General features: G+C 60.4%; 1 protein-coding gene across 8 annotated transcripts; it reads right to left on the bottom strand.

Moving 5' to 3' along the window:
* Positions 1–3119: 3119 nt before the first annotated feature.
* Positions 3120–11396, bottom strand: LOC108175950 (zinc finger protein 496). Of its 8 annotated transcripts, XM_017339181.3 has the most exons (7): positions 11064–11388; positions 9065–9346; positions 8776–8838; positions 7118–7229; positions 6593–6697; positions 4829–4942; positions 3120–4277 (listed from the first exon to the last, which is right to left on the bottom strand). In XM_017339181.3, exons 3-7 carry the CDS (start codon positions 8812–8814, stop codon positions 3637–3639), a joined length of 1011 nt encoding a protein of 336 aa, XP_017194670.3. In that variant the 5' UTR covers positions 8815–8838; positions 9065–9346; positions 11064–11388; the 3' UTR covers positions 3120–3636. The 8 variants fall into 8 exon arrangements, with proteins under 8 accessions (XP_017194670.3, XP_069931874.1, XP_069931871.1 ...); XM_070075773.1 differs by lacking the exon at positions 4829–4942 and having other exon boundaries at positions 11064–11387; XM_070075770.1 differs by lacking the exon at positions 8776–8838 and having other exon boundaries at positions 11064–11386.

Raw genomic sequence — 11396 nt, 5'->3', positions numbered from 1 at the left:
AGGAACAAGCCGTCTGTTTCTGGAAATAATGGACACACTAAGGGCTGGGCTTCATGGCAGCAGGTGCCCCTTCCTGACACTTGCTTTGTTCTCTCATTCTCCATCTTCTCTGTATTAACTTTTCTATGTCCCCACATTTTCACTGGAACTTGCATCTTCAACCTGCGAGGCGACAGCAGTGCTGCAGGGTCAGCACCTGTGCCTGTGGACAGCACATTTGTCTTCAAGTCCCCTCAGGCAGAGCTGTCTTAGGAAACGTTCCCGACACACCTGGGAGCCACCAGCTCTGCAGAAGCTAGGCACACCTGAGGGGAGTCCCAGGGCCTCAGGCACCAGCGCTGACACACAGTGGGGCCAACCGACACCTGACGCTTGCTGTAAATGATGTCGGAGGGCAGGGACTCTACCTGGCCTTTCTGATTCCAAAGGCTGACTTGAACTTGTCTTCTTGCACTTTGCTGTGTCTCACCTTTGCCACCGTTGAATAATTGCGTAAGCAGTCACCATCAGGCACATGGCAGTGTTTTCCGGTTGGGGCTCTGAGTGCTGGTATTTAAACTCTGGCACAGGTTTTGGTGACACGGCACAGATCTGTCAGGTATGTACATAGTGGAGGAGCTACAGCATAGAAGCTGCATCTCTGCACCCTGGGGGACACTGCCGGGTTCCTGGAACGCTTGTAGCATTGCACACCCACAGCACGAGCTCCCTTGCATGGCCGCGTCCCTGCCAAATGGTGCTGTCATTCCCATTGTGATTACCTGACTGCTCTATGCTTTCGGGCTCCATCTGAGTGTACCTGATTCCTAAAGAACTTGAACATTGTTGCAGGTGTTGGTCACTGAAGAACCTCTTTTATAGAGACATTAGGGGTGCGTGATGGGGTGCTGTGGGGTAGGCCGTTGCTTGGGACAGCTGCATGCCATATTGGTGTGCTACGCTGCTTCCCATCTGGCTCCCTGCTAGTGCAACCTGAGAGGTAACGGATGCTCGCTCAAGTGCTTGGGTCCCTGCCGCCCACACCGGAGATCTGGATGTATTCTGGGCTCCTGGCTCCTGCCTGGCCCAGCCCTAGTTGCTGCAAGCATATGGGGCCATCAGCAGATAGATCTCCCACTCACCTTGCCTTTCAAACAAATAATCAATTTAATTTATTTTAAACATTGTTGCTGGGGCTGGCATTTCAGCTTAGCAAGGAAAGCTGCCACACCTGCAGTGCCGGCATCCCATATGCGTGCTGGTTTCGATTCCCAGCTGCTCTACTTCCGGTCCAGGTCTCTGCTATGGCCTGAGGAAGCAGTAGAAGATGGCCCAAGTCCTGGGGCCCTGCACCCATGTGGGAGACCCAGAGGAAGCTTCTGGCTTTGGATCGATGCAGCTCCAGCCATTGAGGACAATTGGGGAGTGAACGAGCGGATGTAAGACCTCTCTCTCTCTATCTCTGTAACTCTGACTTTCAAGTAAATAAATCAATCTTTAAAAACTACACACATTGCTGCTTTTTATTTTTAGGTTTATTTTATTTGCTTGAAAGTTACAGAGAGAGTGAAAGAGATCTTCCATCCATTGGTTTACTCCCCAAATAGCCGCAGCAGCCAGTGCTGGGCCCGGCCAAAGCCAGGAGGATGGAACTGCACCCAGGTTTCCCACGTGGATGCTGGTGTTGCCAGCTGTGACTTTACTTGTTACGCCACAACTACCTCCCCCGCCCCTAAATAATCTGTCTACAGGCACCTCTTCAGCTGCCTCACAAATACCTTGTATATTTTACCCACCTCAGCTGAGGCCAGAAATGTCAGTGGCCAAGGGAAGGCAGATACTTCTGCTCCAGCACCCTCGGGCCTGGTGGGCTGTGGGGCTGCAGCTTCTCTCAGAGAAGCCCCTGGCCATGCCCCAGCCCTGCAGGCTCTCCAGACACAGGCCGCGGTGTTCCTGCCACTAGGTACCTGGCTGTGAATCACAGCTGGGCGCCCTGACAGTACCTGGGGGCTGGGACTGCCTCCTCTGGGCTCCAGTCCATCACAAAGCCCGACTTGCAGGCAAGACACTCACCGGAGAGCAGAGGGCTTCTCTCCCAACCAAGTGTCCACAGCCCCAGGGGAAATGACCTTCCTGAGGCCAAGGACGTGCTGGGCACACACGGGTCTGGCCGGGATGTCACAGAGTGGACGTCACAGAGGGCCCATCTTCTGCATGGCGATGCCCCCATCCTGGCTGACTAGAAACCAAGGGCCTCGCCAGTTCTCTGAGGTCTGACCGCAGTGTTGGACCATGCTTCCTGTTCCTAGGCCAGTGGGTCCATTGACACAGCACTCACTGTGGCTACAAAGCCTTGTAACTGATTGGGTGTGAGACAGAGGCCTCTTGGTTTGAAGTGACGGGGTGACATGGAGCACTGGGCACCTCCACCCAGCCTGCCCAGCGGTGGGCCAGACACAGGAACACCCAGCTGATCCTGGCACCCCAGCTCAGCTGCACAGCCCCCAGGCCTTCTCACTGGAGCGGAGCTGACACAGCTGCCTCCCGGAGCAGCAGCACCAGCTCCTGGTGCTCAGCCTCACTGCCTGTGGCTGGCCATGCCTGGCCCACAGCCCCCTGCAGGGGACAGCAGCCCAGGAGGCAGGCCCTGCAGTCTGAATCCCGCTCCAACAGGCTCAGGAGGGAGGGCAGCAGTGCAGGTGTGGGCAGATGTGTGCACTGTACCTGTGCTCTGTGACTGCGGTATAGACAAGTTCATATGGGAACAGTGACTTACGTCTCTCTGAGAAGGGAAACCAGGAGACAGACTCACAGAGCACCACAGCCAGGAACAGCCTCACCTGCCAGGAAGGCCCTGGAAGCTGGGGTGGAATCTCCCCTACAGCCCCCCAGGAGGGTCCAGCCTGGCTGACAGGTTGCCCCCAGACCTGCAGCCTTGGGAATTGTAACCGGCATTCCTGCTGCACCAACCCACCCAAGGTGCAGAGCCCACTGAGTTATGATGCTGAAGCAGGCAGAGCAGGATTTCAGACAAGCCTCAGCTGGGGGCCAGGCACCCCCAGGCCAATGCCCTCACTGGGGGCTCAGCTCCTGGACATGGAGGGCAAGGAGGGCTTTAAGTCCTTTCAAACAACCACAGCTCAGCTTCCAACTCAAATGTTTACCAAGGGCATCTGGGCAGAGAAAGGGGCATTCTGGGGCAGGTACACAACAATTAAAAAGGAGAGCTTTGCCTTCCTGGGGAGCCCCACTCCCCCGCACACATCCAAAGGGACCATGGTGGTTTCCCAGCCCTGAGCACCCTGGAGCTCCCACCATAGGGCTCCCCACCCCACCCCCACCATCTGCCTTTCAGCTGCCTTGGAGACAGGATGTGCTGTGCACCGGGTCCACTCCCCACCCAACCTGTTGGGCAGGGACAGCAGCCAGCCTGGACGCTGGGGTCCGTGCTCAGGGCAAGATGGGAATGTTAGTGCTGAGGACTGGTTGGTGACCCAGTGGTCCCAGGATGGAGACCAGCCCTCTGCCAGCTGGGGCGACCATGTGCAGGGGCCTCTGAGATGGAACAAGCACTGGTGGGGCTACTGTGGCAGCAGGTGGGGCTGGACACGGCCTGGGCGCAGGGGGCAGCAGGAGCGTGGGGCTGGGCGGTAGCCCTCAGTAGGAGTTTAGGGCCTGCTTGGAGCGCCTCTTCATGTGCACGCGCTCGTGGTGGAGGAGGTCCGAGTTCTGCCCAAAGCTTTTGATGCAGTAGCGGCACTGGAAGGGCCACATGGCATCCTTTTGGTGTGTGTGGCCGCGGTGCCAGGCCAGTGGCTCCCGGCGCTGGAAGCCCAGTCCCTCCTCGCTCTGCTTCTCCGGTTCCAGTCTGCTGGGCTGCCGGTGGATCCGCCGGTGGGAGAGCAGGTGGGAGTTGAGGCGGAAGCTCCTCTCACAGGAGCTGCACCTGTAGGGCTTCTGGGCCTCGTGGGCCTCCAGGTGGCCGTCCAGGTCCTCGCCTTCACTGAACAGCTTCCCACACACAGGGCACACGTGTGGCTTCTCCCGGTCCCAGCGGCTACGCAGGTGCCGTACAAAGTTGACCCTCCAGCAGAAGGCCTTCCCACACGCGGGGCACACGTAGGCTTTCCTGGAGGCGGGCACCTCGCCTGCCATCTCCTCACTGCCCTGGCAGGGCTGCGGCCCATGGGGGCTGTGCTGGGAGTCCTCGTCCCCAGAGCTGGACAACACGATCTCGATGGTCACCTCCTCCTCCTCCTCCTGCAGGCTGTTCTCCAGGATCTGTGGGCCGCCTCCAGCTACAGGAAACCAAGCTGGTCAGGGGTGCCGCCAGCCCCTGAGAACCCTATTCAGAAGGCCTGACTCAAAGCCCAGAGACACCTGTTCTTGCAGTGCTCCTGGGTGATCTCGGTCCTGGCTGGCCCTGCAGGGACCACAGGTAGAGCATCGAAGCAGCTGTCATGGCCCAGATGCTGTGCCCTTTTCTCCTCCCTCTCTGGCCACGGAGGCCCCTCCAAGCTCAGGGCCTGCACTTCTCTGTGTAGGGTGGTAACCATGGGCACACCGTATACACCACCTTCCTTCCCCAGTGGGAGGTCCCAGGGGTCCAGGAAGGTGTCTGACTCTGAGCAAAGCCCAGCCTCCCATCGCAGCCCAGTCACAGCCCACTTGCCCCATCACAGCCCCCATTGCAGCCCAGTCACAGCCCACTTGCACATCACAGCCCATCATTCTCCCATCCCACCTGGTCACAGCCCAGCAGCCATGTGGTTGTATGGTCATGCCACACACATGTGTGTGTGCATGCACCATGCATGGGTGCAACTCCGTGCTCCAAGCCCTGCTGTACCTGGGTGGGTGCTTGGAGGGAGCGCCATTTGCTGGAAGGCCTGGGACTCCAGCACCTGCAGCTCATCCCGTTTCCTTCTTTCTTCCACCTCGAACAGCTGGAGGGCTGGGAGGTCTTTGCAGGGGAAAGGGAAAATCGTGTGTCTGGCACTGGGGGTGCGCCAGGGGCCAGGCTGTGAGCTGAGGGCAGCCCCAGGAGCCACTCAGTGTCACTGAATGAGTGAGCTTGAAGGCAGAAAGGGCCAGCACCACGAGGACGGGTCTAGAGCCAGCAAGAGGGGCCGGCACTGAGGCACAGAAGGTTTTTGCAAGGCCATCGTGCTGGCATGCCTTATGAGCACTGGCTGCAGTGCTGGCTGCTCCACTCCCATCCAGCTCCCTATAACATAGCCACTGAAAGCAGCAGAGTAGGGCCCAGGTGCTTGGGCTGGCATCCACGTGGCAGACCTGGGTGGAGTTCCAGGCTCCTGGTTTCAGCCTGGTCCATCCCTGGTTAGTGCAGTCCTTTGGGGAGTGAACCAGCTGATGGAACATCCTCCTCTCTTTCTGTCAACCACTGCCTTTCTTTCTTTCTTCCTTTTTTAAAAGCTTTATTTTTTATTTGAAAGGCAGAGTTACAAAGGGGGAGAGTCAGGGAGCTCTTCCATCTGCTGGTCACTCCCCAATTGTCCAAGAGGCTCAGATTGTGCCAGGCAGAAGCCAGGAGCTTCTTCAGGGTCTCCCACGTGGGTGCAGGGGCCCAAGCACCCACATCATCTTCCACTGCTTTCCCAGGCCATTAGCAGCGAGCTGCATCAGAAGTGGAGCAGCTGGAACGTGTTGCAGGCAGTGGCTTTACCTGTTTTACCTCAAGGACAGCCCCAAAACTCTCTCTTTCAAAAGAATGAATAAATAAGTATAACTGTGCAAAAATAAAGCCTTTGAAAGGATCAGTACTGACCCTGGTCTGCACTTCTCCCTCTGGCAGGAGTGGAGCAGGCCCTCCCCTGCCCTGGGGTGCTTTCCCTACAAGCCTATGAATACCCAGCTGGACTGGTGGGAGGTGGTGGGGACTTGCGGTGGCTGGGACGGGGGCGACCACAGGGCGAGGATGGAAAGCGTGGGGTGGGACACCCGGCAGCGTGGCTGCTGGCCTCAGAGCTGATGCAGGCAGGCGTGGGCACCCAAGCCCACGTGCTCCGGGGCATCTTTGAGTCCCATCGACAGGGGGCGCTGATGCTGAGGATCCCGCACATGCTGTCCCCCAAGGTACAGACTTCCCAGCCCCAGCACTGCAGGCCCCAGGCACAGAGGGACTACCGGAGTCCTAGCACGCACCAGGCCTAGGGTGGGTACCTGAGAGACACCTGGCCCAGTGTGGCTCAGTTAAAATGAGGGACAGGGACAGGGCAGGGCATTAGTACCCACATAACGACAGGAACAGGGAGAGAGCAGGGTACCAGTACCCAGACAACGACAGGGACAGGACAGGGCACCAGTACCCAGACAGCGACAGGGACAAGGACAGGGCAGGGAACCAGTACCCAGACAACGACAGGGCAGGGCAGGGCACCAGTACCCAGACAGCGACAGGGACAGGGAGAAAGCAAGACAGCAGTACCCAGACAGCGACAGGGACAGGGAGAGAGTAGGACAGCAGTACCCAGAGAGCAACAGGGACAGGGCAGAGCATCAGTACCCAGACAATGCATGAGGGCTGCTCAGGAAGCCCAGAAACAGCCTGGCTCTGCCCCCTTGCCCACCCAGTTCTGGAACCTTCACTCACCAGTCGGGGAGGCCTGGGGTGCTTCCTTCCCCTGCAGCTCCAGTAGCTCTGGCAGCAGCTCGCGCTCCTCTCCCTGGAAGGGGCCCGGCAGGGCGGCTGGGTCATCTGCTCCAGGAGAAGGCAAGGCACCCCACTGAGCGGCTCCCAAAGTGGCCAGCGCAGCCAGGCGCAGAGCCCAAGAAGCCGAGCGGAGTTGGGGGAGGAGTGTGGTGGGCAGGAACCCCTAGGGGCAGGGCCGGGGCCTTCAAGGCCGGCAGGTGTGAAGCCAGAAGCAGACAGGGATGCTGGGCCTCTGGTGACAGACAACCCGGGAAGCCTGAGCCACAGGTGTCAAAATGGCAGGCAGGGGCCAGGGCGACATTTGCTTTGGGCCACCAGGCACAGACCTGAATACACCTCCAGTCTCCTGCTGTTACAGGGGGGAGCTCCTGGCAGGGACCCCAGCCCCCAATCTGGTGCACAGTCGCACTCGGGAGGGAGACCCTGGCAGGGACCCCAGGCCGCCATCCAGGAGCCGGGTCTTACTTGGGGTCACGGAGACTCCGCAGTCCTCCCCAATGATGAACTCTCCATAGAAGCCAGTCTGGCCGGGGTCCAGGAGGGACCAGTCCTCTTCAGAGAAGCACAGGATCATGTCCTTGAAGGGAGAAGCCCAGCTCTGACACCAGAGGCCAGGCCTGGGTCAGGGGCTGACAGCACACTGTGGGCAGACGCGGAACCAGGGACACGAGAAGCCGGGCATCGTCTGGTGAAGGCCTGCATCTCAGCTCAGGGACCTCCTGGGGCAGAAGGTTCTGGTCCCGCCTCCTGGGACCTCACACGGGGGTCAGGGGTTCATTCATGAAACCTGGGCACAGACGTCCCCACCCTGGCGCTCCAGCCCCGGCAGCCCAGGCCCACGTCCTCCTTGCAGGCTAGCACGGTCCTTGCATCCCAGCAGTCCCTGTCTGGTGCAGGTGGCACCTGGGTCAGGTGTGGCTCCAGGTGTGACTGTGGAGACGACTGCTCCTGCTGGGAGTGGGATCAGGCACATTCCAAAAGGGAGAGATGCGGGACAGGAGGGGCAGGTCCCAGACAAGTCCCAACCTGCAGGTGGGACAGCAGCCCTCTCTGGGCCTGCATCTGGGCCTCCAAGGCTCTGTGGCTTTGGCAGTCCTGGGGATCCAAGCACATCAGGATGAGAGTCCCTGTCCCAGGCCCTGCTTCAGGATCTGAGTCAGGGGCACCTGGTCTCCAGCCTGCTCTGAAACAGTTCAGAAATGGATGCCCATTCACACGCACGATGGGGCCGGGTCTGAGGGAGGGTCTTCCCAAACACGGCAGGACCCTCACCCCAGAGTGCTGGTGTCAGGAGCTGGGACCCTCACCCCACAGTGAGAGTCAGGAGCTGGGACCCTCGCCCCAGAGTGCTGGTGTCAGGAGCTGGGACCCTCACCCCACAGTGGGAGTCAGGAGCTGGGACCCTCACCCCAGAGTGCTGGTGTCAGGAGCTGGGACCCTCACCCCACAGTAAGAGTCAGGAGCTGGGACTTTTGTGACGTGATACATCATGAAGTGGAGCTCCCATAATAAATGGGACCCAGGAGAGGACCCTGCCTATGAGCGGGAAACGGCTGCCCCGTCCTCTGCCCCCCAGCCTCCCCACTCTCTTCTCGGATTTCCCCAGCAGCAGAGCTGGGAGGAGTGAGCTCCAGGGGTCAGAAGCTGCCCTGTGGCAGAGCTGAGGGGACCAGGTCATCCGGGGACAGACACTTGTGTGCAAGCCGTGATAGGAATGTAGGACCACGCAGTGGACGTGGTGCCCGAGAAGCCAGATAGGATGGTCTGGGAAAGTTAAACCTGGACACAGCCGAGAATGCATGGGCAGGTGCAGTGTGTGAGTGACACCAGGGGTGGACTTAGGGCAAAAGGAAGAGCAGGGAGCTGTGGGCGGACATGCAGGAAATGCAGGTGCAGTCTGGGGAGGGGGCTGCGGAGGACACCGTCCACTGGGCTCTCGCTCTGGGAACTGCAGAGACCACGAGCAATCAGAGGGGAGGGGCCGGGGGGGACATGGGGGGCTCTCAGGGCAGCAGCTGTGCTGGTGGACTCAGGCAGACAGATCTGTCCAGACCCATGGGGTCCAACCCTCAGCTGAACTGTGGACTCTGGGGGACGCTGGTGCTGGCGGCTGTGACACTCACACCTCTCCTGCTGTGGGGAGCAACTGTGTGCTGGGACATCTACATGCTTCCTGCTCCAATTTGCTGTGAACCCAGAGACAAGGAAAGAACCAAACAGGAAGCCGATGTCAGGGCACACCTTTCTGGGTCTCTCTGCCCTGTGGCTGTCTGCACCCCCATCTGTGCTCTGCCCTCGCAGTCAACACCCAGGACACTCCCCTCTCCCACTGCAGGGCCACAGACAGCAGCTCCAGTGTCCCGTCACGCAGGGCCACACACACCCGTGCTTGGAGCCACACAGAACACTCACCGGGCAGGTGGCTCTCAGCTACCTTCCTCTCATGGAGCAGGGGGCTGGAGATGGAGCAGGTGAGACCCCCCATGCTCCTGTCTGGGACGGCCACTCTGGACAGCACAGCCAAGAGGCCGGTGGTGGCTGAGGCTGAGAAACGGGTCACAGCCGGCACCGCATACCCCCTGAAGTCTCTCCACTCCACGTGAGGCTCTGGGTACCAGCCTGCTGAGGTGCACTCGGCTCGGATGCCCTTGTCCAGGTCCTCGGTCACATGGATTCTGGGCTCCAAGCCCAGCCCTGGGGGAGACACAGAGGCTCAGTCCAGGGCTGCTGCCAATGCCAGACGTGTTATGAGGGTTCCAGAGGTGCCTGCATAGTCTCACCAATCACTACATACCACAGAGCAGAAAAGAGTCTTGGAGAGTCAGTGTGAGTTTCCAGTGTTGCAAGTCGGGAAGGGTGGGGAACAGGAAGGAGCCCAGGCAGGGCTGACTGCAGAGCGGAATGCCCCCTCCACGTCCCCAGCTCCTCTGCCCGCCCTGGCCTGTCCCTGTCTCCCTTCCTGTCTCCCCTTCCCCTCTGCACTCTGTCTCCCCTCCCTCTCCCCAGCTGGTCCTCTCCTTCCCTGGCTCCCTGCCTTCTGCCTTTCCCAGTAATGGCGGGAAGGCAGGCTGCACCTCCTGGGACACAGCGTGGGCAGGTGGGGGTGTGAGGACGTGGGGACGCTCCCACACTGCGCACTGTGGATGGTAGCCCAAGCCTGGAGCTGGGACCGGGAACTTGGGAGAGGTGCTCCCAGGGAGGCGGAGGCTGAGGCAGCCCTCACCTGCCACCTGCAGTGCCAGGGTGGTCTCGCTGTGAGGCTCCCCGTCCCTGAAGAGGCAGGGGTAGGTCCCGTTGTCATACACGGTGGCATTGTGAATCCCCAGCACAGCTTCGCCCCTGGCCAGGTGGTCGCCCAGGAAAGTCGTCCTCCCCCGGGACTCTGCCATCTGCTCTCTGGACACCTGTGCTCCACGCCTGTGCAGGTACACAGCGGGCGAGGGCCGGCTCCTGTACCACCTCAGCTCCATGTCCTCCATGCTGAGGTTGAGGGACAGTCTGCAGGGCAGCAATGCGTCTTCCCCACGGTGGCCAGGATGGGGCCGTCTGGCCCAAGGGCCTTGAAATCGGCTCTCCCTTGGGAGGCAGGAGCGAAGGGCGAGGTGAGGCATGGGTCAGGGAGTTGGTGCCCACCCGCCTGTCTCCCAGGCCACCCAGCTGGGCTCCCCGGGCCCCTCTGTGGGGCAGACTCTCACCTTCCCCAGCCGGCAGGAGCTGCAGGGCGAGGAGGGAGATGGTGCAGCTGTGTAGGAAGACACCCCCACTGCCTGCCTTTGCCATGGCCCTGGGCAGAGGGCTCTGAGGTGCCCGCCTGGCCGGGGGAGGGGGGAGGAGCACTGTCAGGAGCTGATGGGAGGAAGGAAGAGTCACCTCTCATGGCCCTGACAGGGCTCAGCCTTGCATCCTTCCACCGCGGGGGCCCCTCTCACCTCCTCACCGAGATTGGAACTGCGTCCAGAGCCCCCACACCCTACTTCCTTGTCTCCTTCCTGGAGGACAGGTACAGGAGCCCCCTTCCCTGTTGTCTCCCACGGGGACAGCAGCCCCCCCTTCCCTGTCATCTCCCTGGGGGCCAGGAGCCCCCCTTCCCTGTCATCTCCCTGGGGAACAGGAGCCCCCCTTCCCTGTCATCTCCCTGGGGGCCAGGAGCCCCCCCTTCCCTGTCATCTCCCTGGGGGACAGGATCCCCCCTTCCCTGTTGTCTCCCTGGGGATGGGGGCAGGAGGTTCCTGAGCCCTGGCTGGCAAGTCGCCATACTCCAGGCCTCTGGTCATTAGGGTGCTCAGTGGAGCCACACACTCTGTGGCTGCAGGAAAGTCTTTGGGGGTTCCCCTGGGGGCTCCCTGTCCCTCAAGGCTGAGGAGAGAGCAGAGCAGAGGCCCCACAGAGCCAGGGTAAAAGAAATCCTCACCTAGTGGTGATCCGCTGCCAGCTTCCAGGAAATCTGGTGATTCCAGGAGAGTCTTGCATTTGCCGGAGGCGGGGGGGCAGTCCCTGGGAGCAGCCAAGCTCCAGGCTTCCACTGAATCCTCCTGCTACGTTTATTTTTCTGTTTTGCAAAAATAACCAGCTGTGCTGTTTTGGCAGTTGCAACACACACACACACACACACACACACACACACAAGTGCTTCCTGGGGGTGTGGTCAGCAGAAGTGGACGATGCTGGCACCAGGAGATAAGGGCAGAGGCCCTGGCCAGGTGAGGTGACACGAGGATGGCCACCAGGGCCAGCTTTGGCCTCC

This window comes from Oryctolagus cuniculus, chromosome 6 (assembly GCF_964237555.1).
Source record: "Oryctolagus cuniculus chromosome 6, mOryCun1.1, whole genome shotgun sequence".
In the NCBI taxonomy this organism is placed as follows: Eukaryota; Metazoa; Chordata; class Mammalia; order Lagomorpha; family Leporidae; genus Oryctolagus; species Oryctolagus cuniculus.
Note: the sequence above shows the minus strand (reverse complement) of the source record. Positions and strands in the feature narration are given on the sequence as shown.

Coding starts and splice junctions, on each gene's coding strand:
- LOC108175950 (XM_070075769.1), bottom strand. CDS start 11,122: ATGCAAGACTCTCCTGGAATCACCAGATTTCCTGGAAGCTGGCAGCGG. Junction 9,347..9,875: donor CCTGGCACTGCAGGTGGCAG/GTGAGGGCTGCC, acceptor TGTCTCCCCCAG/GGCTGGGCTTGGAGCCCAGA. Junction 7,748..9,064: donor AGCTGAGAGCCACCTGCCCG/GTGAGTGTTCTG, acceptor TTGGATCCCCAG/GACTGCCAAAGCCACAGAGC.